The 27,754-nt window shown below is 40.5% G+C and overlaps 1 protein-coding gene across 11 annotated transcripts in view; it reads right to left on the bottom strand.

Moving 5' to 3' along the window:
• Positions 1-27,754, bottom strand: part of TENM3 (teneurin transmembrane protein 3) — a 3,803,041-nt gene that overhangs the window by 503,179 nt on the left and 3,272,108 nt on the right. For 8 of the 11 annotated variants that reach the window (XM_044062527.1, XM_044062530.1, XM_044062531.1 and 5 more), the window contains 2 exons: positions 11,545-11,571; positions 5,152-5,298 (listed from right to left, as the gene is read on the bottom strand). In XM_044062527.1, coding sequence (XP_043918462.1) covers positions 5,152-5,298; positions 11,545-11,571 — 174 coding nt within the window. The remainder of the gene's footprint in view (positions 1-5,151; positions 5,299-11,544; positions 11,572-27,754) is intronic. The other 3 variants (XM_044062532.1, XM_044062533.1, XM_044062536.1) reach the window with 1 other exon arrangement.

Raw genomic sequence — 27,754 nt, 5'->3', positions numbered from 1 at the left:
CTGGCTATACTAAGTGACTGCACAGTTCTGTATGTAGGACTTTAATACAAAAATTTTGAAGCCTCTATTCTTCATCTAAAATGTGTTGTGGGAATCTGAAGATACAACAGACACCTGAACTAGCACCACAAAGTAGAAACTCTCTTAGTCTTTTCTTAGACTGAGGGAAGTCCTGGGATTCCCAGTTGCAATGTTCCCTGAGAGTGTGAAGGGTTTCCCCAAAGGAAAGATCTTCTGGTGGGGTGGCAGAAGGAATGGATTCCTCTGTATCTGAATCCTCATAAGCAGTCAGAGGTTGTTGTTCCTCTTCAAAATCTGAATAATCAAGACTCCTCAGAATCCTGTTCTGTCAGTATTTCAGGAGAAAGGTCTCTTTTCCTTTTGGAAGCTGTGGTCTGACTACCCCTGATAAGGGTGATAAGATCCTCCACCATTTTAAGCATTTGAGCTTGGGGTAGGGGAGCAGGAGTAAAATGGTGGGTAGAGGTAGTTTTCCTAGAAGTGGCCTTGCCTCTAGGCCTAAGAGTAAACATTGGTCTGAGAGAAATGGTAGTCAGAGGGGAAGACATTGTTTTTTGTCTAGATTCGGTAGTGCGAAAAACCTCCTCGGAAGCCAGTGCCTGCGTCGCTGCTCCAGACCCAACCAAGGCAGAGACAATGAAAGGGTCAGAAGATGAAGAAGATTTCTGCGGCATACTGGACTCTGAAAGGGTCTCAGCAGAGGCCTACAAAGGTATCGAATTGGGCATCAGGATCTACGAAGGCGCCTCACTGAATTCCGGAGAACTGATGACCTGCTTAGTGGTAGAGTCGTCAGAAGGCTTAGCCTTGTGTAGTGTGTCTCTATCTTTATCCTTACTTTTTTTCTGAAAGTCTACGGATTGTTCGCTGATGGATGCCATTTCAGAATGTGAAGACGGAAAACAAAAATACCTGGCTACAATAAGAGCTCTATGAAGAATGGTCCTAGCGTTAAAGAGGGCACAGAACCAGCAATGGGAGACGTCATGGCCTGGGCCAAAACAAGTGACACAGTATGAGTGGAAGTTTCGGTGTGGTATTTGCTTTCAACAGGCGAGACAAATGTTAACTTTTTCAGACATCAGTTAGTGCAAGAAAAAAGGATCCCCAATGGGGAACTTAGCTTTAGACATTTTCAGCTGTAATTCAAACTCTGGTAGCGACCGACCGGCACACTTGTGAACTGCTTCTGCTATGGGCTCCTCGGCAAGAAAGACTGATGTAATGGCATCGGCTGCCTTCCTTTACAGCACTGACGACCTGATGTCAGACAGCAAGTGACACAGAAAAACATTGACTCTGGTATTCAGGCCGGCCAAGGGCTACCACAGCAGGGATAATCCACAGGTGATGACTGCAACAGTGAAACACGGAGAACATCAGGCAGACAGTGCAGGACCTTTGAGTTATATTTTGGCCAAAAGACTATGTCAGAATGGCAGCAGTCCGCTAACACAGACTGCACTACATGGACTGCAGTATCAACACAAGTACTTGGCACCACAGGAGAAAGTACAGTTGTGTACAGTTACCATAAATGTAGATGTTTGAGTGGATTCACTGTTGCAGTTCTGGCTTTTGGGATTTTCTGCTGTGGAAGCCCTTGGTCGGCCTGACTACCAGATTGAAAATCTCCCTTCTCCAAGACGGGCAGATGTCTTATCCAATGTCAATACACTTGGGTATAAAGGGAGCCAGCCAATGCCATGGCATCAGTCTTTTCTATCCCCCTAGAAGGTAGGAGGCCAAAGGATGAACCATAAACAAGGGTCCAAGGCAGAAAATGGGCCCTACAGGAAGAACACCCAGGGAATCCTCTTGTTAGTGAAGAAGATAGAAATAGACTATTACTGTAGGTAAAGGTGAAGGAGGGAGGGAAAGAAGACTGCAACAGTGAATACACTCATATATCTATATTTATGGTAACTGTACACAACTGTACTATGTTCTTCGTGTTTCACTGTTGCAGTCCTGACTGCTCTAGACTTGGAGAAGGTGATAAAAAGGTGAATTTTGATGGAAGAAAAGGGTAGATGTCTGTCAACCAGGGTAGCCAGGTAATCTAAAATGGCAGAGATATTGGCTGAGTTAGGCTTGAGGCCTTGCTGCTGGTACCAAATGGAAAAAAATTTCCACTTGGCTAAGTATGATTTTCTACTACTAGGCCTTCTTCTTTGAAAATAACCTGTAACCACTTGAGATAACACTCAGAACCCACTTGTCTGAAGTAATGAGGGAGCAATTTTATTTGAACAAGGATAGCCTTCCTCCTAGTCTTACTCCTGTCTTTTATGGAGAGGGTAAGGCATGGGGAGGGGAAATGAAGAGTCATTGCTGCTATCTGCTAGGGGCCCTGTGGCCTACAGCTAACCTGCCTAGGGGTTTCCGAGGACCACTGCCTGTGCCTTTGTGGCTGATGCTGCCTTTGAGGCCTTTCTCTCAGGGGTTTCCATTGCCTGCTTTTTTTGATTGAGAGGGAAAAGACCTATGTTTAGTGGGAAAATTCCTACTAAACCTAAGAGACTGAACTTGGAGGAAGTCCTTGACAGTCGTCATAGCCTTTTCTTTATCTTCTATCTTTTTGAGCACAGTCTCAGCTTTTGGCCCAAAGAGGAAGTCCTTATCCAGGGGTGCATCCAGACAGTTGGATTTAACATGGTCTGGTAGGGTCTGTTCCCTAAGGTAAGCATGCCTTCTAATGATGACCAACAATTCCTTAGAAATGTTCTTGTCCACTATGGAGGTTATCTTTTGATCATTAGATCTAAAATGGATTGTTGGTATTTTATAATATTAAACTGGCAGTTAAGGGCCTTCATGACTAGAGTAGCAAAAGTGTAAACTTTTATACCAAACCGATCAAGGGACCTGCTTTATTTTTCAACAGGTAAAGGGTTTTCTGAAGAGCTGGCTGTTGCTCCCTTGGGTCCTGGAATGACAAACTCTGCATCAGCATAGGGATTTTTGAGGAAGTATTTATGTGAGTCCAGCACCCTGTAAAACCTGTCTGGTTTTTGAAGGGCTTGAGGCACAGAATCTGGATTCAGGGAAGAGTCCATAAAAAGATCCTTTACCACTTCCAATACAGCAGAAATACCCAAAAGTTTGTGTTCTGGGAGGTCACGTAACTCCCTAACCCTCTTTTTAGATTGTGGATATTCCTGTGCCTCCCACTGGATATGTTCCCTCATGGCATGGAGTATTTCGCAAAAGTGATGTCTTAAGTAGGCAAAGCTGAAGCCAAATTCTCTTCAGAATCTGAATCTTCAAAAGAAGTAAGGAAGGGTCCCTCCTCAAAGACAGACTCCTCCTGGTCAGAATCCTCATCTGAATTAGGAGGTTCAGAGAAAATGTTATGGGTAGCTCTTCATTTTCCCCCAGGAAGGACTCCAAAGAGGGTTGCCTAGCTCTGACTAAGGAGATAAGGTCCTCAGCTAACCTGGCCAGTTCTTGCTGATATTCTTGTGCATGGGAGCTGTTAGGCCTAGGCACAGGACCTGAAGTAGAACAATTTTTAGAGGTAGCTCTGGTCTTGGTCCTAGATATGTCCTCAATCCTGACACCAGTCTCTTTGTAAGGAAGAACCAATGCAGGCTGACACTTCAAAGGAATGTTGCCAGTAAAAGATCACTTGTCGGAAACCAAGGTCTGCTGAAAGACTCTGGACCAGACAGACAAACTGAAATCCAAGGCCTGTGCAGAAACTGAGGGACCCAACGGCATGTTGGACTCTGTACAGGTCTCAACAGAGGCCTGTGCCATCACCTCACTCGCAGAGGGGGCTGCAAAAGCACCTTGCCTTCCTCAGTGACAATAAGCCCTGGGGGACTGGCAGAAGGTGAATGGCTGTCCTCTGAAGCCTTAAGCTTGGGTCTTTTTTCATAGTCCTTCCTAAGTTTAGGGAGCTCAACCTCTGGAAGACTGGCAGATGCCATCGGACGATGCGAAACAGATGACACACTAAGATGCCTATCTAAGATTCCGGCCATACACCTGACGGTCCTAGAATTGAAATGGACACAAAAATGGCAATTAGGGACGTTGTGACCAGGGCATAGACAGGTGAGACACAACGTATGAAAGTCTTGGTGTGAGATTTGCTTACCACAGGGGAGACAATTGTTAACCTTATCTGACATGGGTTAAAGCAAGAAGAAAGATTTCCCCAATGGGGTAGTTAGATTTTAAATGACTTCTCTCTGGTACGGATTGACCAATGCACTGAAACACTGGTTCAGGTTCTGACAGCAAGAAAAGACTGATGTTATGGTGTCAGCTGGCTCCCTTTATACCCAAGTGTACTGACTTCGGATAGGATGTCCATCAACCTTAGGAGGAGGGAGATTTTTACTCTGGTAGTTGGGCCAGCCAAGGGCTTCCTCAGCAGGAAATCCCACAAGTCAGGCCTGCAACAGTGAAACACAAAGAACATCCCAAAACATACATTTTCTGGCATCAAAGGGAAGTATAAAACCTGTCAAACCACATCTGGCTAAAATATATATATATTATTTATACTGGCCATGAGCATACAAGTCCATACGAGATAAATATTTGTACTGATTTGTTTAAGTCATTCTGGTTCTGCCAGTTAGTTTGGAAGATTACAACTATGAGATATTAACAAGTTATTTCCTGTAGTTTGGAGTTTGATTCCACAGTCTCTATTTGCCTACTGTGGGACTCTGAACAAGTCATTTAACCTGACAATAGTCTTAGGTCACCACTGAAAAGAGAATATCGTGTCCAGTAGGCTTGTACAGTTAGCAAATAAATAAATACAAAAAAAAAGAAAAATGTATTAATTTGTAATTTAATTAGCCTTCTGCTAGGATGTTACTTTTACAGCTGCACCTCCAAGATAATGCTTAATCTCACTGTTGTATTTAATACACCATGGTGAAATATATTCTGAGGACACAAGGGCTTCACTTGCTACAAATACCACATGCCAGGTAATATAAAAGGTTCTAAAATTTATACTGCGGTTTGTTTAATATAGCTCTGTTAATAAAATTGTATATTACTTTGCTGCACACTGAAAAAGTGTGATAACTTCTACTTAAACATGTTCAGTCTTCTTAGCTGATTTGAACTAGTCAAGCAAACACTGCATGTCACAAGTCATACCTCCTTCATTGTCTTTGCTGTCTGTACATTGAGTTTCCATGGCAACATCACAACCTGCTCCTCTCCAGCCTGGTTGGCAGAGGCAGTGCCAACCATTTTGATCTAATGTGCACCTTCCATTACTGTTACACAGTCCTGGGCAGCCTTCTGTAAAAAGAAAAGAAAGACAAGGATGGAATAACTTAAGCAGTTTGAGACCAACTACTTAATAATATTACTGAATGATATCCGCTTAAGGTGGCTTTGGAACAACACCAGTACTGTAATTTCACATGGATACTACATCAGCTTTTAATGCCTTGGCACATTTAAAATCTCACAGCTTTGATCTGTTTATGCTTCAGCTTTTTTTGTTATCTGTGCTTTACACTGCAGGCAAAGTCTATCATGCAAGTCACACAGCCATCATTTACCTGTCACTGGCTAAAAAAAGCCAACTACAATGCAAGCAAACCAGACAAAATTAACTTTCCATCCCATTTTGGAGAGCAACAAGACCGAAAGGCCACAGCCTGAACATGCAGACATGACAATGCAGAATAATTACATTTTAATAGTCTTCAGAACTGCAAACGGTTTATAAAATATCAACAGTGTTAAATGTTCCAATTTTTTTTTCTGAGACTCCTGTTGCTATTGACATAAACCAGTGAAGTGTCAAAAAGTCAGTGAAACAGGAAATTTAATTTTATCTGGTCTCAAGTTGCAGTGCATTCATGTAAAATTACAGCATGTAACAGAAATATTTATAAAATGTATGTCACTTTAAGTGAATATGCTTTATGCCCAGATTACATTCCTTTCACAAAATAAGCAAAGCTCAAGAAAAGAACCAAAGCAGCTCAGCATATATTCTAACAAATATCAGGGTTCAGGCCGCAAACGAATTGGACAGGACTAACAGTATTTCTAACTAAATATAATAGCTGTGCGCAACTGAGTACAGAGGCTAGACAGAATGGAATATTATAGGGAACACATTAAAACACTGACAGACTAAACAAAACACTCTAATGACGACGTGCTTTAAGACACAGAGCGGAGAGTGACTACTTGTGACAGTTCCCTAGGGCTTAGGTGACATTACCTTTAAATCCTATCTTGTCTGCTATTACAGGCAAGGAAGGAAGATTGGGGAAACAATTAAAATATGCTCATGTCCAAATCTAATCATTCTATAAATGTGTGCAAAACTAACAATAAACACTGCAAACTGGTGATCTTATTAAAAACAACTGAGGTGAAGGCAACTGTCTGCTGATAAATTTTGATTTTCTGTACGCAAGTCTACACAGTGAATAGTATCTGTGTAGAAGTGGTTAATAATATAAATATCTATTCCTAGTAAACAAAAATACTTTGAGTGCTGTAAACTGTAAGTGACTAATAAACACGGATAGATATCGCCATATTTTCAGCATTGTGGTAGGTCTTGAATCTTGTTCTAAATTAGTCATATGACTATTAACTGTTGTCTGATTATGTTTACTTTCACATTTTCAGAAAAAGAAGTTTATGAAAAGTAAATTAGAATTTTTGAATTATTGTTCCTTGGCAAAATTATCAAATTAGATATGTTCTATACAGAAGAGAAGGGTAAAGGTCAGAGTACAAGGTCAGGTCTGAGTGACCCCTAGGAAAAGAAAGCAATCTCAGGAAATGGTATTTGAAATTAAACTGCATGTGCTTGGTTTTTTCATTTGGAAACATCATATGCATCACAAAGCAGTGTAATGTATGCTAGAAAAATATTACAAAATATACAATGTATACAACCACATAAGAAATTGGACACTCAGTGACCAGTGATCTTCTACTCTTGAGACATTTTCTTGCAAAGTACTTTTACAATTATTAATACTTCAACATGTATGGCTCTGCCCACCCTGCATTTGTTAAGAAACTGTTTAAAAACAACATAACAAGGATTTCATGATGAGACAGGCACACCAAGCAAATATGGCAGGCTTCTGTACTTGTTGGCAATTGGTTGAGTTAAGTGATGGTTGGAATGAGCACTTTTGGTCTGGCAGGACGCAGAAGAGGTAAAACAGTTCTAAAGTAAAGCTATCCAGCAGTTTGCATATCTCCTCTTATATGCAGTTGAGTTGGCTCAAGTACTTTTTATTTGTTCATTTATTTTTTGCCTTGTTACTGCATGCAACGTCCCTGAGGCACTACAGTGATCTAGCATTAGGTCTCGTGCAGTACATAGAAAAATACCAAATGATAAACTAAACAAACAAAAAAGACACCAAGGTAATCAGTTACAGAATGCACAGTGACACCTGTATATTTTAAGCAGAGAAGACTCAAAACAGAACTAACATTCAGCTATATAAGTGAATAAATCACTTGTGTATTTTTATGTAAGGCTATTATAATGACAAGTGACAGACTTGGGAATGCAAAACAGAATATCTGTGTGGTTCCCAGCCATGTCATAAATCTTTCCAGATGTAGAATTATTTCAAAATACTGACAGTAATACAGACTAGTCATAGAATAAAGAGACAACCAGATCTACCCTCTCCATGTTCAGTTCTGAAAATTGTTCCAAGTTAAAATGTTTGTGGCAAGAATCAAAGAAAACAGACTGCCTTACAGGTAAAGGCCTAACGCTAATGATACACACAATGGATAAAAGAAACATACAAAGAATAAAACAAAAGATACACCTGCTTTCTGCTTCCAGCTTAACTGCCAAAGTCAAACTAAGAGTGTGGCTCATTTGTGATAAATGGGGCAAGCATGTGGAAGAAGATGGTCCCTGCAAGGAATGCATAAAGAAGGTTTCTTGATGAACCTGAAAATGTTGATTTGAAGCCCCACTAATTATGGAAAGAGATGAAACATTGAAGTAGCTGTGAAGTACAATGTTTGTAAATGACACAGTTACAGATTAAAACAAGAAAACATAAATTACGTGGCAGGAAAATAAGGGCACAAGCTTAAACTGCTACTGCAGTGCTGGACAGCTACTTGAGATGACAAAAAGACAGCAATATTATGGTAGTGTAGTAAAAAACAAAAAAACAGTAGTGTCAAAGGAAGCTGGAGCACTCAACGTCCACAGATGGATGTGTCGGGGGAAGTGGTGGTGGTGGTGGTGGTGGTGGGGGGGGGGGTCAATGGTCAGTGGTAAGCTGAAGGCAGGAATGTAACGGAAGCCCACAAGGAAAATGGGAATAAGAATAGGATGAATGTCGGCAGACCCCAAAGGTCATTGCAAGGCATCACAGGAAGCTTGTAATTTTAAAATAGGCATTGTATGAGGGGATGGAGACCAAAAATGAAACCATCCATATGACCTATAGATGAAGCAGTAAAAGAAGCTTTAAAAACAAACCACCACTGGCTGCAGAAGTCAAAAGAAAATGGTGGAAGGCAAGAGTACATTTACCAATTAAAAGGGCTACTGTAATGGCTTCATATCGAACATTCCTAAATTACCAAACACAGAAACGTTGCTATAAGACTCATATTTTATGTAAAGGTTGCAGCAAAGTCAAAATGTAGCTGCAGACATACAGTCAAATAGGATGCAGACAGGGCCAAAACTTTAACCAGGTAAGTGCTCCCCAGTGCAAGAAGTGGGCTCAGAAAGCATCCAGGTATGAAGAATGTAGTTAGCAGGAAATGGTAGACAAAACAGCATACATGCTGCTGCAGCTGTGGCAGAAAATGTCATATAACCAAGATTCAAATGCAAAACAACTGAATGCACTAAAAATACCTGAAGATGTATCTTTAATTTTTATAGTTTGTGTCTCTGTAAAGCATGGAGTCATGTGCTGGACTCTGCTCCAGTCACTCATTAATGTTTACTTGGTAGGATACAAAAAGAATATTATACTCTTTTTTTACATATTCCTGTCTATCTATCTATCTATTGGTCAATCTACTTTTCCTCTCTCTCTCCATGACTACTGAATATCAGCCATCCTATTATGAGCAATAACGCCTAAAAGTCTCCCAATATCTTGCACTCCATAGGGCTGACAACAGTAGTAGAGTGCTGTCTGGAGAAGACCATCGTACAGATAGCCTCTTCCTGCATCATACATTTGTACATCTTTGTGGATGAGTGGTGCAATGCTCTTATCCTAGTGCCAGAAAGTCAACCTTTACTTCCCCAAACTGAAGCCATATGTGTTTCAGGTGATGAAAATGCTTTTTATATAGACCTCACCCTACCCCTTGGTGGTTGACATGATAACCTGATCACGCTTCAAACAACATGAAGATTCAGGTTTACCATCACCAGCTTAGCAGAGCATCCCTAGTCTGTCCTGAGTTAATAGCACCAGGAATCTTCCACTTGACTTGGTACAAATACAGCCAGTAGCCAGAACCACCAGTCCCTTCCTGCCATAGGATGGGTGAGCTGGCACTGGCTGTTTATACTCACATTCCTCCCACCCAGCTCCTCTACCACTGCTTGGACTTGGATCATCTAGTTTGTAGTCAAGGCTTTATCCACCTATGACACAGACCATGGCCAAGAATCCTGACACTATACTTTCTAGGGCATGTTATACCCTTATCATCCACCTAAAAAACATGGAAAGACGGGGAAAGGATATCATTTTTACACATCTCTGATAAAAACATCAGCTGTTCTTTAGTTTAAACAATACTCTTGTCTCTGAGGACTTCTTGTAAAGTACAGTTTAAAGGGAAAAAAAAACATAAGGCACTGATCATCTGGTGTGAAAGGTGGAAATCTAATCTACTGACTCACAGGCATTAACATTTCCCTTTGCTTTACTCCAAAAATTCATCTTTTCACTTGCCGCTTTCTCAGCTACTATGCCACCTCTAACGTAGGAGACCAAGTAAAGAAACTTGCATGACGCTGTAGTTACAGGTTCACGTATCAGGACTGCAGAGCTTTGTATTATCATTATTCTGCATGCGCCACTTGTTTTAAATAGAGCTCAGAAGAATTTCATCAACTACATAACCTCTTAAGCCACAAGACAGAAATTTGTATTTTACTTTTATTTATTCTTTGCTGACAGAGTTAATGCAACAAGGTTAGTGCATTCTCTTCAGGGGAGACCAAGGTGGTATTCATACTGATTTGGGGACAATTGACCAGAGTATAGGGGGATTTCCCTTCCTCTTTTTTCAATAAGTATACAAACTAAGATAGATGGGACCTCAGTTTAACATTTCATCTGAAGAATGGCACACTCAAAAGTGTAGCACCCCCCCCCCAAAACTGCACTGCAATGTCAGTATTAGAAAAACTATTCAAAGTACCTGCTATGGGAGTGGAACCCACAGCCTCCTGATCTTCCAAAACAAAAGGCAAGTGTGTTACCTATTTAGCCAGTGAAACTGGCACTGCAGTAAGTTAACAGCAAAGGGGCAGAGAGTTAATTTGCCTGGCATTAGTTAAACAATGACTGTCTAGAATGTGCCAGATTCAGCATCCTAGACAACATTTAAATGGGAATGCATCTGTTACTCAGGACCTAGCCTCTGAGGCACATAAATAGGTATTATGGGTAATAATGACTCCTTTTACTGATTCTACCCACACAATCTACTTAGGATACATTTTTCAGCACAGGACCAAGTATCATTATAAATTTGATGGATAAAAACACCTACATAAAAATATACAGAAAAGAAGTATATTATATTTCCTAATGCCAGTTCTTAAAATGAAATTAAATAAGAAAAAAGCAAACCCAGTTAACTTTAGTTAAAAATGCCAGCTCAGTAATTTATGTTCCAATATTTGCTTGGCTACGGCAACTCATGTCTTCTCTCTCAAAACAAAATGACCAAGTAACATACGACATGATATAACTGTCTCACCGTAATCAATTGTGATCAAACACACAACATGGACAGACATGGACATGTATGTTTTTATTTCTTTTAGAGTCAAAGGAATGTTATTCACACTTTGAAAAAAGATCAGACAGTGAGTTAATAGAAACCATTGTGAAAATCTGCTGTGAAGAACGTTTTCCCCTCCCTTTCCAAATTTGTCAATGTTTTCTTCAGAAAAAAATGTTTCTTATTATGCATAAGACTTTGTTCTGCTGCTGTCATAAAATGTCTAAAATGTACATACATGAATCCCCCAGTGATTTGTTTAGAATAGCAAGGCTGTCATTTGTCAGCAAACAGCAACTGTACCATTATCTTTATTTTTGTTTGCATCCAATCAAAATAGTAAATATGTACTTGCAGCAACATCAACAACACATTCTGCATCGACATTTGAAACATGGTATGTGTTATGCTATTTGCTGATTTCACTTAGGTCCAGTAAAAGAGGATTTATGAGAGCAGGTTATATAAGCTTAGTAAGTTACAGTATACAATTATCACATACAATGATAATGATGACAAAGAACAAACATACAGTACCTTTAACTACCTTATCCAGATAGTGAGCTTGAGAAATTAAAAGGAAAAGAACAGACAGACATTTCAGAAGTGTCACATGGAACAAGAGATTTTCAGCATTCACAGTCAAATAAATAGGGCAGCAGTAGCTGACATGGGGTGACTTACAAAACACAACAAAGACATTGTCAGTACCCACTTAAAAAGATGCATTACTCATTTCTCAACAAATACAGCTATATGTGAATGACAAAATGAACATTATCAAAAAGACAGATAAAACCCTCAGTTAAAGACATGGTTTCAGTTAAGTTTTTAGAATAATAAACCATGTCCAGAGAGCTTTCAAAAATTATCCTTGAGGTAATCATACTGTCAGAATATATGCTTTCTGTTCAAAATCTTCTGTTTTTTTTTGTTTGTTCCTCTCCTGAAGATGTAATCATCAGTCAATAGCAATGACTTTTGTTTTATAAAGTACAAACTTATCACCCCCAATGAACTTGATATTAAGATTTGGATCTTTCATGCCAGAAGACTAAGACAGGCACCAGCAATGCAGTGTTGATATAAGACCACAAGCAATGCCTACCTAAAAAGTCAAGCAAGCACTGTGCCCTCCATACTTCCTAGCAGTATATGCTGTTTAATCTAAGTACCTTGCAATCACTAAAGAAAAGTACTAAAAGGTAGACTTCAACCCTATTCTACCTTCACCCTTATATTAACATTAAGTGAATGGCATACTAGTGCATGTGTACAGGATGAAAAAAAAACATTGTAAAATGATTATGGTGAGATATCCAACAGTTTTACAACTTTGATTAGAAAGTGTTTTGGTCATTTTGTGAAAGTAAAGCCATTTATTATAAGTGCAGTATCACTGTCTTTCAAAATTAACCAACACAACTACCAAATCAAATTAAAAGCTGTAGGAGGCTAGAAAAAGTCCCCCTCCCCCCGATTACAAAATATGACATATTCATATCAGGACCATGGCAGCCAATTTCTGCTTGTATTTTCAGCTTATGCAGCACATGCAATCAGCTAAAGAACTAACATTATGCAAAGACAATCACTTCCATTCTTCTGCGCTACCTGCAAGGAATTATTTATAGCAGGTCAGAAAAGTCATCTCATTCAACATTACTTTTTTACTCTTCACACTCATAATCACCCTCATTACTATTCCATTAAAGAAGTAAATAGACATCATCATCAGATTATTCATACCCTGGCTTTAGTGGGTGTGATAGAACGCTAACAGTCTGTGAATAAGCACATATGAAATCCATTTATTCCAATCAGTTCATCTTGAAATGAGGGGGAGCAACACACCCACTGACTTCATGTTCAGTAACTGGGATTCATAGCTTCATTTTATTACAAAGCAATTCTGATATGAACAGGTGCAGTGGTTGTATAATGTAAAACACTAGTAATCTCACTAATTTTATATTAATTATCATTCTAGCCATGTACCATACAATATATTTGGTGTCCTAAACCTTCAGTCATGTTTACTTTACTAAGTTCTGCACAAACCTAAGGAGGATGGCAAAAGCCAGATAACCTTCTGATACAAACAACATAAGTGGTACATAGATTGTATTACCTACATTTTATTTTAAGCTGTAGCATGACACAAGACAAGGCAAAGGCATGATTGCACTAAACTGTATATTAGGTAAGACCCCTTTAAACACCTCTCAGAATTTTGTAGAAGCCATAGACAATTTTCTTAACTGCAGTGCTGTACCCTTTATAACCCTGTAAGGCATTCTTTGTTGTAAACTTTGACCTCTGCACAGTACAGTGCACTGTATGACAACTGCTGTACTCAGTTTACAAGGTACCTATCATTGCTTCATAACGTGACAGTCTTACTTATGGCATCATCCCACAAAATGGCCTGGTCTTTAATGAGTTTATTACTTATGCTTGAGTGCAGTATGTGAGCACTATGCCCTAGGACATGTAACGTCTTAGACTGAATGTTGTATGATAACTGTTTCTCTGTGACTTCGACAGTCTACATCTCCACTGCATTGCAATTTCTACACTCTCACCCCTGAAAAAAGGGCTTTGGTTCAGGTGAGTTGAGGAACTACACTTTCATCAAAAACCAAAATGTAAACATATATTTTAGGACGTTGTGATAAATTCCAAAGAAAAGTGTGACAGTAGCTTAAACAGTAAACTTTCTGTACAAAAACAAGAAATGGATGGCATTAACACTTGTTTCAGAAGTAACTGTAACACTCTGAAACTTGTTACAGATGTCATATTCACATAAGGACTGATGGAGTGGTTCTTGTTCACCTGCTCTTTAGCCTGTGATATGGTGTGAAAGGCAAAAAGGTACGCTTCTTAATTTATGATGTGTTATAGAGACCATAGAAATTTCCTGTTAAAGTTCAGTGGTTATGCGATGACATTCCATGGGACGTACACTAACAGTAAATGGCATTGACAGACTACAGCCTCTGCTAATGTCTTTACTGTCCTAAGGAAAGCACTTCTACTGAATACAGTGCTTGTTTTCATGAACAGTAATATGAAACACAGATGAAACAAATACAACATACAGCTTTCTGGATAAGCTTTTCACCTTTTGTGAAAAGCAGTATTATTTAAATCTTAAAGAGTTCCCTAAAGTAATCTGTCTTTCAGGGATCAGGTTCAAAACATGCAATTATTCATGTCATATTGTAAGCATTATAACTTGAGTTTTAGTTAGAAAAATGCATTCATGTTTTCTCGAGGAAGTACTTTGAAAGAGGCATGCAGCAACCACACAATGATTGCTGACAAACTCAAAGTGGAGAATTTCATACTTTCAAAATGCATTTGTTGTCCAAATTTGAAAGTAACTGTCACTGATAAGCTTGAAACCCTCTTAAATGTAAGCACTGGGGTGAGGCTATCTAACAGCTGCTTTTTAAGAGAAGACTTTGCTCTCATACTACATATGTTTTCAGTAAAGAGCAGAAAAAAACATTTATGTAGATATTAAGTATGTATTTGACTGCTACCATCTTAATAGCCCTAGAGTTCTTGGAAGGGAGATAACTCTTGAGGTCCCACAGAGGCTACCATACAATAGTAAATGACACAAAACTCTTCTTCTCGAGAAGGTCTCTGCTTCCTGGCTTTGGGATAGTACTGTGTCTTACAGTTATTAGCCAATTCATAATATGATGGACAAGGTTTTAAAAATTTATGAATGACACAAATCATAGGTGTCTACAACAAATTGTGAACCCTAGGTTATTATTAGTTAAAGTAAATTCTCCTATATATCTGTTTAGTTTTAATTGTGTAGGCTTAGCCATGTCTGTTTTAAATTAATTTGCAGCATTTTTCTGGGATAATATGCCTCTAATATGGTCTGCATCTAATGCAGAGATATTTTGTAAAGTAAAATAATATGTTTGCCATTGTGATGGGGATGGCTAACGTATGAGGATGCTATATGTACAACTTATACTAATGAGGAAATACTATGTTGTCATGTTGTACACCCTTGTTAGAAACACACAGTTGCAATATGGGCAGTAAGTCTGCACAGAAACAAAGAGAAAAGTCATGCACTTAGACTGAACTGTATATAATAATTTCATCTTTTTTTTCTATATGATTGTTTTAAATATTTCATAAAAAGTCAAATTTAATTTTGTAACTATTTTAGTACAGAAGTTTGCAGAAAATATTTACTATAATGACATCTCTTCTTATAGTACAGACAAGAGCTTAATCATTTTAATAAACTTAATGAATTACTAGACTAAAAAAAAATATTCCTGTCAGTTACATAAACAAACTATGACACAGTACTGTTGGAAAAAACCCTTGGGGCCAAAAGCAGTTTGTATTCAAATGATGAAACATCGGTGTTAAGCCAAAGGGGACAAAATGATGGATGAATTTTACACTGAGAATGTTTTTATGGCTTTGTCTTATTTTTCATAACTTATTAAAATCTAAAACTACGTTCTTTTAGTCAAAATCGGTAAACCAATGCTGCCAAAGTTACCACAGAATATTGCTATAGACAAATGTGAATGTTAGTTTTCTATAGCTCTGGTCTCCATAGGGGATTAATTAATGAATGTTTAATGACATCAGTCCACGATTACATTACTAGTATTTAACCACATGCTTTCGATGCATATGTATAAATATTAATTTTGGATATAACAATGATCATTCAGCACTGTAACAATTAAACAGCTGTAGTCTGTCTCTTGTGGTAAGTGACAAAGCTCCAGGCAAGCAACATAAACAGATGGTCTCGCCCACCCATGCTTAATGTTAAAGCCTTTTGTAAAATGGAAAAAAGTGGTGCTGACAAACTAGAGCAACAAAGGCACCATCTTTATGGAAATGAAAGCATACTCAATGGAGACTACTTTAAAAACACATTTAGTATAAACTACAATACGTTATCAAACATAGTGCTGTACAACACTGGTTATACTGAGTTCCCAGAAAAATAACAGTTTCATTTAAAAGAATAAAAAAAAAAACATATGAAAAGCAATTTTACTAAGTTTCCTGCAAATGCTATCTGATGCCTTGCTTAAATATTTTAGTGATTCAAACTCATGCAGGTGTTAATATGGGAATAGTTTATTGCATCCAGTAATACTTAGCTTATCTAATCAACTGGATAGGTCATTTAACTCTCCTCTATGGTTTACCTATGACCCATGTCTGTTTTAAATTAATTAAATCTATGACCAGTTGACACCTGTACTTATGCATAGGTCTGAAATTCTATCCTTATTAAACTTTTTTTTGTGGACATTATCAGGCTTCCACAAATATACCTCTTCTCTCTTATGTCTGATGAAAGAGTTAAGACAGAAAGGCACACTGCCATTTTATTCATTGCTTCACAGGTTATTACTAGGCTAATGATCACCAAGGCTGTTACAAGCCTAGCTGTGCACCACAGACCATTTGGGTCCCAAGTATCATGGACATCTATACAGGGAGGGGTCATGTTAGTAAGGAGGTAAGTAAGGATTTGTAGGGGGAGGGTTTAATTAATATAATACTTTTCTTATTGACTGCCTTTTTCCATAAGGGACACATAGGGGCCACACTCCATACAAATGTCCCAGTTCCCATCCAGTTGTCAAGGTTTCATTTGAAAAGGGTCAGGAATGAACCCTGTTTTACATGGCTAGGGAGCCTATTCCATAATGTGGGGATCCTCTGAGACACATATCTGTCTCTCTAGCACATTCCACTTATGCCACAAGTGAAGTTCATATCTTAGGTTTTAGTATTTCTGGTGTTACTTGTTTTGCACATGTGCAATAGATCCATCAGGGCTGGGTCTGCGGAGGCCCTGTAAGCCAGGTAAATATCCCCTCTCAGCAGCCTGCAGAAAACTGAATACAGAAACAGATCCTTAAGGCGATCAGTGTAGGACATGGTATTCATGCCTTGAATTCTCCTGGTGAGAAACCTTTGTGGGCATTCCAACTTTTGTAAGTGAATGGTTAGATACATGCTAAAGGGTCACTGTATTCAATGATAGGTCTGATAAGGTCCAAGTAGTGTGGTACTATAACTTCCTTGAGCCTGGATACCATACCTTTACCTATAAGTTGGGTGACAGAATGGTTTTCTTACTTCCTTAGCTACATGTTGGTCAAATGGTAGATTGCTGTCCACATATGTTCCCAGATCTCTTACTACTAGGTCGACTCTTAGGTGCTGTTTTACTGATGTAGTAATTACCTTGGATTGACAGTTTCCCAAAGGGCATTATAATGCATTTTTGGCATTGAGTTTTAGGTCATGGTTTTGGCACCAGTCATTTGTCTGTGCTAAACCCTCTTGCAAGATGTCGGTGTCTTTGGAGGGCTCTGCTATTATCTATTTATAAAGCTCAGCTTCATGCATTGCAATGTGTACTCAGCACTGAGGCCAGACAAAGTGGCTTTTGAAATACAACAAGAGGATTAAATCCATATTTATTATTACAATGAATACAATGCACAGTGTACAGATTACAGATGAAGTAACTTTGCCTTCTCAGGACATTTTAAAGCGTTTTGATAAATTTCATATCTGTATTGCAGCATATGTTGAGTCGTGCCACAACATCCTCCTTTATCATTACTTATATACATGTGGATTGTATTTTAATATAAAATAAGCTTCATAAACTCTTTTATTAAGTCATTAACAAAATAGTATCACAGGTCCGTAGGTGTTTACTAGGCTAATGACCACTGTGGCCTTTTTAAGCATAGCCATGCATCCTAAATCTCTGACAAGATCTGGTACCCTTAGTAGTACAAGCAGGGGCTTGGAATATGAAACATTTACAAGCAGGGGCCTGGAAGATGAACCATTTACAGGTGGTGCAAAACTAGGGATGAATTTCCTGGTCCCCATCCAAATGTCCAAGTTGCACTTGAACTGAGTTAGGGAGAAAATCTGCTTCACGTGGATGGAGAGCCTGTTCCAGAGAAGGAGTAGTCTCTGGGATACATAACTCTCTCCAGTAGGTCATATTTACTATCACAGGCAAGGTATAAGTCTTTAGAATCGGTAACTCTGGTGTTGTTTGTTTTGCGGATAAGCAGGAGGTTCATCAGGGTGGTGTCTGACAATGCCTTTTATGCCAGGCATAGATCTCTCCTCAACAGTCTGTAGGAGACAGAATACAGGCATAAGGCCTTGAGGTGCTTTGCAGAGGACATGTTACTTATGCTCTGTATTCTTTTACTAAGAAACATCTGTGGACCTTTCAGTTGCTGGATGTGCCTGATACACCAAAGGGAGCATTGTATTCAATGATGTGTCTGATGAACACCAAATACAGTGTAATTCTTTTGGGAAAACTTGGTTAGGCTTAGAAAAACCCCACCACCTCGGGTTATTAGCCTAGTAACAATCTATGAAACTATGAAACAATGACTTCCTTGGTCCTAGATGCCATACCTAGATGCCATACCTCTGTTTATAAGTTGCACAACATAGAATGATTTTCTCACTACAGTAAACACATGATGGTTAAAAGCTAGATTACTATCTATGTGTGCCCCCAAGTCCGAGACTACTGGGACAGCTCTTAGGGGTGTGTTGTCAATATGACAGTTACCATGGTGAATGACTTCCCAAAGGATAATATTATGCATTTCTTGGGATTTAGTTTTAGTCCTGGCTCTGACACCTGTTATTTGTCTGTGTCAGTCCTTCCTTGAGAGCATCTGTGTTGGTGGTGGATTCTATGACAGCTCCTAATTTACAATCATCTGCAAAGTTAGTCAGCCAGAGGCCACAGACATTGGCCTTGATTTTAGAGAAGTAAATGACAAAAAGGAGCAGTCCAAGACCAAGCCCCAAGGGACTCTCCTTGTGACTGGCCTATTTGTAGAGGTGGACACCCCAATTCTAACTTCTTGGGACCTGTATGTGAACCAGCTGGCTACCCACCGGGTGAAATAAGGGTTTATACCTAACCTCTTGAGTTGGTCAACAATGCCCAAGTGGGGTTCTGTGTCAAATGCCTTGGCTATGTCAAGTTGGGCAGTGTGAACCATTTTGCTCTCATCGATTGCTTTGGCAACCTTCTCAAAGAGGTCCACCACGTTGAGTAGGCATGACTTGCCCTTGACAAAACCAAACTGGGTTATGTCCAGTGACTGGAAGTTTCCTGTGTCATTATTGATAATTTCCATGAGAATTCTTTCCATAGTTTTGCATATGAGACTAATTAGACTTATGGGTCTGTAGTTTCCAGGGTCTCTAGAAGGCCCACCTTTGTGCAGAGGGATTACTGTTGCCATACTCCATTCATGCGGCATGAAGTCTGTTTGGAGCCTACTGACAAACAACAATCTCAGAGGGCCTGAGAGGTCATGCTTCAGACTATTTAAAAGCATCCTGGGATATAGTTTGGGCCCAATGACGCAGTGTTCTTGGCCATAGAGAGAGTATTAAGGACCTATTCCCTAGAGATAGTAGGGGGAGTTATATTTGATGGTATTTCCTAAGGGAAGGTTGAGGGGGAGAGAGGGGTAAAGTTTGAGCTGAGTTTGTCGGCCAAAAGGTTGCTATGCCTTCTGGCTCAGTATAGCTGGCTCCATTAACAATGAGCTCTGCACACAATTCTGTGTAGGCAGCAGTGATTGCCTTTGAGGTCATGACATAGCTAAAGAATACCATGTAGTTATCCTTGGCCTGGGAAGTTAAATTTACCTCAAACTTGGTTTTGGTGGACTTTATTTCTCCTCTGAGTTGTTTGTTTAGTTTGATTAGAGTCTTTCTATACTGCTGCGTGCTACACCTCCTAATTTTTTCCATGATTTTCTTCCTTCTGTTATACAGCCTATTGATGTTGTGATTCCACCAGGGTGATTTGTTTTCTGAGTTACTTCTGTACTTCATTCTGGTGGGTACAACTGCCTCTATACGACTACTAACATGCTTTTATAGAGATTTTGTGAACAGTTCTGCTTAGGCAGCAGTAATTTCAGGGTTCATGGGGGCTTGAATTTTTGCCAGGTTACCGCTTAATAGTGGGAAGTTAGCCTTAGAGTAATTCCTGAATTTTACAGGGTTAGCTGGGATTCTGTGTTTTATTTGTACTTCAAAGGATACCATTTTGTGGTCTGACCTTACTAGAGAAGATACTATACTAGGCAATTTGCAGCACTCTCCTATATTACTGAGGACCAGATCCAATATGTTTGAACCCCTGGTTGATACAGTGACCATCTGGTCTTGGGTACTGACAATTTGGTTCAGAAATATTTGTATTGTTTACTTCAGTAACATCACCACGGGGGCAGGATGGGATGCGTCCATCCATTTTAAAGGACATGTCTATGTACATGCATGGTGGACTACCCATTCAAGTCTGTGGATACATCCCTGTGTTATGTCTATGGTGATGTGTCCATGGACACATCCCTATGGCATAAGTATGGTGATGTCACTGATTGTAATGTTCGCTAATTATACTCAGTGACATAGGAGTAGGGAAAATATATTTTATGAAGGATTTTAACAGACGGAGGTAATGGATATTAACCAATACGGGCAATTACGCTTTTTAGTAGGATACAAGCACACACTGTGGTGCAAAAATGTAAGTAATAAATGTCAGAATGCTAAGTACATATGAAGAGAATCCACAGAGCTTGTTTATTGGTAAATAAATGTCAAATAAAGGGTATGGAGAAAGATTCTTAAAAGGTACAGGAAAACAATATGCTTCATGCCAGCAATGGTACAACATCATTTACAGAAAATCAAAACAACAGGTATGACTTCTGAAATCAAAATGAAAGCTATTACAATTCATTACGGCAGAATTGTTAACGTATAAGGATTCATGAAAGATGAGCTTTCTTCCTGGAAAGCAGCATGTGTACTACAAAACGTATGTAGTTTGGACACCCGAAGAGCTTCAAAGGAAATCAAAAGTATTTGTTAAGCAGGTTATGGGAAGGTTTTCTCCTGGGCTCTTCCAAGTCTATGATCTTTAAATTCATTGGTGTTATAAGTTTCGCATTCAACCAACTTCTTCTCAACAGTGCATGATGTAGCTTCTGTTGTCAAAGCACTTAACTGTCAGGTGCACATTTGTGCTCACACGGCCTGAATTTCCTGTGACAAAACTTGTCTTGTGTCTTGCCCTAGTCTAGTATGTACTGGGCTGTATTCAATAATAATGCCTCAGTTAGAGCACCTTAGTTCTTCACTTTTTTTTCCATCTACATGAACTGGTTCTTCCATAACTCTTTTCAGCCACAATCTTAACTAAAAGAACAATTAGAACAGTTAATCAACTTGAGTATTGAATATGGAAAGAAAGTACTGGGCCAGATAAAACTCACAAACCATAAAGACAGATGCAGATATGCAAAGTCCACAAGGCAGTAACTGCAGTCAAAACTGAACTACAGGCTGGTAAACTGTGAGTCAGAAACCTACCATATTATTCGTCATGTGACAAAGTGACATGAAGGAGCCCCCTTGACCCCTCCCCCCAAACACCATATACATAATTCTGATTGGAAAGTTTTTTTTTTTCTTTTCCATTTCAAAGTTCTTCCCTCAGTTATATATGGCGTTAAGTGAAGGAACAGGAAACACTTATATTTATATTTATGTTCTCATAAATTCAGCTTACGCAAATGCCTGCTTGCACAAAATACAGCCCTCTCATGGTTATCTAAATGGTACTGCTACAGCAGAGCTGGAGCCTCTCTATATGAAATGGAAAACAGTGAGTATATGCAGAAGGGTGGGGCTCATGTAATACACTCACTACTGATTTCCATAGTGAATATCAGGAAGATTGCTAAGAGGCACTATTGTGTACAGTGACAAGTCGAGTCCCTCAATGACATTAATCTCACTTTGGTTTAAGATAACAGGGCATAAATGACATGTCCTATGCAGACTACCTCAAAGCCCTATCCCTGTATTCTGTCTCCATTAAACTGTTGAGGAGAGATCTATGCCTGTCACACAAGGCATCTTCAGACACCACTCTGATGGACCTCCAGCATACATGTAAAACAAACAGAACCAGAAATACCCAGTTTAAAAACTTAAACCTTGACTGTGACATAAATAGGACCTGCTGGAAAGACAGGTATGTGTTCCAGACAATATCCCTTCTCAGGATCAGGCTCCCTACTTATATGAAGCAGAGTTCCTCCCTAATCCAATTCAAGTGCAACTTGGACAACTGGATAGGGAAAGTACAGTTTTGTACCTACCATAAATGTAGATGTTCGAGTGCTAATACAGCTGCAGTCATAACAGATGGGTTTTCCTGCCGTCAGGCGGGTCCGCGGTCGGCCGAATTCCAAAGTCTAGGTCCGGCGTCGGTTGTCGTCGCTTCTTCCCTGACATCAGTGCGACAGGGGTATAAAAGAACCAGCCAATGCCATTTTCTTCAGTTTGTCTTGCCCCAGATGTCAGGTGCCCCCAGAAGGAAGGCAATACATAAATTTATGTAATAATGCAATGCAATATAATCAAAAAACAGTAGTTGCAAGCAAATACACCATAAATGAATACCCCAATCAGGTTGTATGAGTAGGTGTTAGCCAATAGGCCTATCCCAAGAGGGGAAGGAGGGAGGGAAACCTGGACTGCAGCTCTATTAGCACTCGAACATCTACATTTATGGTAGGTACAAAACTGTACTATGTTCATCGTGCATACAGCTGCAGTCATAACAGATGGGTAGAATCCCAAAGCTAAAAAAGGGGTGGTAGGTACTAGGTGGAACTAGGAGGAGCCAGGATGTCCTGCAAGACTGCAGTGGTAAAGCCTGCTCTAGTTTTGGAGTATAATAGTAGGTGATAGTGCTTGGAGAAGGTATGCACAGAACTCCAAGTGGCTGCTTCCAAAATATCTTTGGTAGGAACCCCTCTGAGGAAAGCTGCAGAGGTAGCTGTGGCCCTTGTGGAGTGAGATCTGATGCCTGCAGGTACAGTTTTACCACGAAAAGAGTAACAAAAGCGTATGCAGTGGGCTATCCATTTCGAGATTGTCTGTTTGGAAATTGGCTTCCCTTGAGCTCCTGTAGCATAGGACACAAAGAGTTGTTCTGATTTTCTGAAAGGCTTTGTTCTGTCCAAATAATAACGCAGCTGTCTGTGGATGTCCAAGGAATGTAGTAGTCTCTCCCCTTTGTTTTGAGGATTAGGGTAAAAGGTAGGTAAGTGGATAGCCTGATTCAAATCTACCCTGGATACCACCTTTGGCATAAAGGACAGACTGGTTTGTAAGGAAACCCTGTCCTGATGGAAAATGATGAAAGGCTGCACAGCCATGAGGGCTTGTAGTTCTGATACCCTGCGAGCTGAGGTGATAGCCAGAAGGAAGGCTGTTTTCCAGGACAAATATTGCAATTCTGTTCAGGTAGCTGGCTCAAAAGGAGGCAAGGTCAGTTTTTCTAGAATGTAATTGAGGTCCCAAGCAGGTACTGGTTGTTTCCTTGGGGGTTTTATATTCTTAGCCCCTCTGAGGAACTGTCTTAAGAGGGGGTGAGAGAATAAAGGAGGATCAGTGTTGTATTCTGCAGAAATGGCTGAGGCATGAATTTTGATGGAGGAGAATGAAAGTCCACTGCTTAGCATCTCAGCTAGATACTGTAATATTTGAGGTAAATTCAGTATTCCAGGATTCTGGCCCTTTTTCTCATTCCAGGCACAAAACCGTTTCCATTTTGCGGAGTAAGCTTTTCTAGTAGAAGGCCTTCTGGCCTCCAAAATGACATCCTGTACCTCCTTGAAGAGTAGGGTCTGTTGTGAAGTTAAGGAATCTTCCATGCGGCTAGATTGAGTGTTTTCAGCTGACTGTGAAGAGTCTTGAAGCTGTGCTGAGTCAGAAGAAGAGGCATTAGAGGTAGGGTCCACGGTGGGGAATGCGTCAGGCTCCTCAGGAGTGGGTACCAGTGTTGTCTTGGCCAGTCTGGAGCAATGAGAATCATCTTTGGTCTGTCTGCTCTGGTTTTTAATAGAACTTTGGGCAGCAGAGGAAGAGGTGGAAAGGCATAAACTGTCATTGTTGTCCAACTGAAAGAGAGTGCGTCCACTCTCCAGGCCTGTGGATGAAAAGTCCTTGAGCAGAATTTTGCCAATTGGTGATTTTTGTGGGAGGCAAAGAGATCTATGTCTGGCCTTCCCCATGCTTGAATTATCTCTGTAAACACTTGAGGATGCAACTTCCATTCGTGTGGATCTGTCATATTTCTGCTTAGGTTGTCTGCCAGCGTGTTTTCCTTGCCTGGCAAGTACTGTGCTTGAAGTTCGATTTGTAATTCCAGAGCCATGTTCCAAAGAGACATGGCCAGCCTGCATAGGGGGTATGAATGGGTTCCTCCCTGCTTGTTTATGTACCACATTACTGTGGTGTTGTCTGTCCTTATCAATAGTTGACCTGGATGCAGAAGGTCTTTGAAAGCTATAATAGCATTTATTACTGCTAGCATTTCCTTTTGATTGATGTGTAGGTGCTTTTCTTTTTGGGACCATTTGCCCTGAATGCACCAATCTGTCATGTGCGCCCCCCAGGCGTAGTCCGAGGCGTCCGTTGTGATGACTTGATTTGCTTGAGGCTTTAAGAATGGGAGACCTGTGTTTCTTTGGCATGCTTGAGCCCACCATAGAAATTCCTTTTGAAGACATGGAATCAGTGGTATTATTGTTTACAAACTGTGGCTGTGTTGAGACCATAGGTTTTTCAGGTACCATTGAAGTTTCCTCATATGCAGCTTTGCACATGGGATTAGTAGGATGCAAGATGCCATGAATCCCAGAGCCTGCAGGATTTTCCTTGCAGTCAGCCTGGTGAAATTTGCTAGTTTTCTGAAGTATTGAGTTAGTTGCCCCTGTTTCTCTGGCGTGAGGTAGGCCATCTGGGTGTTTGTGTCCAAGTTGGCACCCAGGAAAATTATTGTTTGAGAGGGTATTAGCCTTGATTTCTTTTTGTTGACTGTGTATCCCAGAGAATTCAACAACATTATTACAAAAGCCAGATGTTTCAGAAGTATGTGCTTGCTGTCCGCTTGGATCAGGCAGTCGTCCAAATATGGGTATATTTGTATCCCTTGAAGTCTGCAGTAGGCAATTACTGATGCCAGGCATTTCATGAATACTCTGGGCGCAGTAGATAAGCCAAAGGGCAATGCAGAGAATTGATAATGGGTTGAACCTGCAAGAAATCTGAGGTTTCTTCTGCAATCTTGTCTGATTGGGACATGCAGGTATGCCTCCTTGAGGTCCAATGTTATCAGCCAAGACTCCTTGCCCAGCATGGGAAGAAGCTGCTGTAATGTGAGCATCTTGAATTTTGGCACGAGTAAAAATGTGTTTAGGATGGATAGGTCCAAAATAGGTCTCCAATCTTTTCCCTTCCTTGGTACCAGGAATAGTCTGGAGTAAAAACCTTGACCTTGTTCTTGTGTAGGTACCTCTTGAATAGCTTTCATGTCCATGAGAGCTGAAATTTGTTTTTGTGCCTCTGCCCTTTGATTATGTGACAGGATTGGCATGCCTCTCATTTTTGGAAGGGTGTGAAAATGGAATCTGTAGCCTCTGTTTATAATGTCCAGGATCCATTTGTCTTTTGTGACAATATGCCAATTTTTCGAAAATAATGCCAGTTTTCCGCCTAAAGGTGCTGCCATTTGAACTTTGCTTGGCATGCAAAGGGGAAAGTCACTGGGTCTGCTTTCTGAATGGCTGTGAACTATCCTCACCAACTCTTTGTGTAGGAGCTTGCCATTGTCTGCCTCTAAACGATCCTTGAGATTGCCCTCTGCCCCTTGGGTGCCTGTATCTACCTCTTTGGAGTCTGTCCGTGGCTGGAAAGGACCAATTTTTGGAAGGCCAATTTCTACTGAAACGTGGAGGTTGTACCTGTAGGAAATCTTTCACTGTTTGCATTGATTTAGCCTTTTCCTCCATTTTCTTTAATACCACCTCAGCTTTAACACCAAATAATACATCTTTTTGCAGAGGGGCATCTAGTAATTTAGCTTTGACATGATCTGGTAATGTTTGCTCTTTGAGCCAGGCATGTCTACGTATGACTGATCCTGTAACAGCAGCTCTACATGAGGCCTCTAAAGCATCAAAACCACATTGCAAGGTATGTTTACCCACTTGTTCTGCACTATGCATCAAATCCTGCAACTCCTTCAAATCTGGTTGTTCAGGTTGTGACATTTTGATTCTCAACTGTGATAACAGAAACTGTTGGTACTTTAACATATGGAACTTGCAGTTTAATGCCCTCATGGTTAAGGTGGCTGAGGTGTATACCTTTTTCCCCCACCTTTCTAAAGCTCTGGAATCTCTCTCTGAAGGTAATGGATTTTAGCAGTGGAGGCCTTAATTCCCTTGGGGCCCTGTGAGATAGTTTCTGGGTCAGCCGCATGGCTTTTGTATAGGAATTGGTGTGAGTCAGGAACCCGGTAATACCTGTCAGGCTTGACTGGGGCTGGAGGTAAAGAGTCTGGGTTAAGGCAGGCCTCCGAATACACATCATCTAGAATGTCTAAGACAGGAGGTATAGCCAGAGGCCTGTGCTGAGGGAGCAAGAGAAAATCCCTAAGCCTTTTCTTGGAGTCTGAGTACTCTTGGCCTTCCCAGTGGAAGTGTTCCCTCAAGGTATGCAAGGTTTCCCCAAAAGAGTAATCCTCATGGGGGGAGACAGAGGGAATGGACTCCTCTGCATCAGAATCTTCAAAAGGGGAGTATGAATGTTCCTGGTCATCAGAATGCTCTGAAATAATGGAGGCCTGGCCCGAGGAGGGGGATTCTTCCTCCACTCTGGGCCTTTTGTCTGGGGGGGGTTGAGAACCCCTGATAAGAATAATCAAATCCTCAGCCATTTTGAGCATCTGCTTTTTAGGCATGGGGCCTTGAGAAGGGCCCTGTGGAGCTTGTCTCTTAGTATGCATGGCTGCTTTAGACTTAGTAAAAGCCTTGATGGAAAAAGAAGAGGAAGGCCTGAAGACACCTTGAGAGGTGGCAGACCTGTCTAAACTCTGAGTTTCACCGCCAAGAGTGGCTTTGGTATCAGTAGTCGGGGTGTGGGTCGAGGAGCCTGCGACCTCGGGTACAGTAGACACCGCCAATGAAGTGTCGTCGGTAGTCAGGGGCTGCATAGGCGCCTCACTGAGAACCGGACCACCTGTAGTCGGCTTTGGCGTGGTGTCAGTAGAAGCCGCGGACCTCGTATGTCGGTCCTTATCTTTGCGTCTTTTACTCAAGACTGGAGTCGGAGTATCCGACGACATAATGTAATTAAATTTTTTGCCAAAATAGTGTTGGGCGAAGTCCGCCCGACGCTTAATGGTGCGTCTGTTGAATGTAGCACAAAAACGACAGGCCGAGACGTCGTGGTCTGGGCCTAAACAAGGAATGCAGAGGGAATGAAAATCCTTATGCGGTATTTGCTTCCCACATGACATACAATTATTAACTTTGTCTGACATCGGTCTGCGGCAAGAAAAGTTTCCCCAATGGGGTACTTAGCTTTCAAGAAGACTTCAGTTGCAAAATATTCGTAATCTCAGGAGCTGGCCGACTGGCACTTGCGAACTGCTTCTGCTTCAGGCACCGCGCGGCAAGAAAGACTGAAGAAAATGGCGTTGGCTGGTTATTTTATACCCCTGTCGCACTGACGTCAGGGAAGAAGCAACGACAACCGACGCCGGACCTAGACTTTG

Source organism: Protopterus annectens, chromosome 2.part1 (genome assembly GCF_019279795.1).
Source record: "Protopterus annectens isolate FY-2018-M chromosome 2.part1, PAN1.0, whole genome shotgun sequence".
Lineage (NCBI taxonomy): Eukaryota > Metazoa > Chordata > Ceratodontiformes > Protopteridae > Protopterus > Protopterus annectens.
This window is presented reverse-complemented; position numbering and strand designations above follow the sequence as displayed.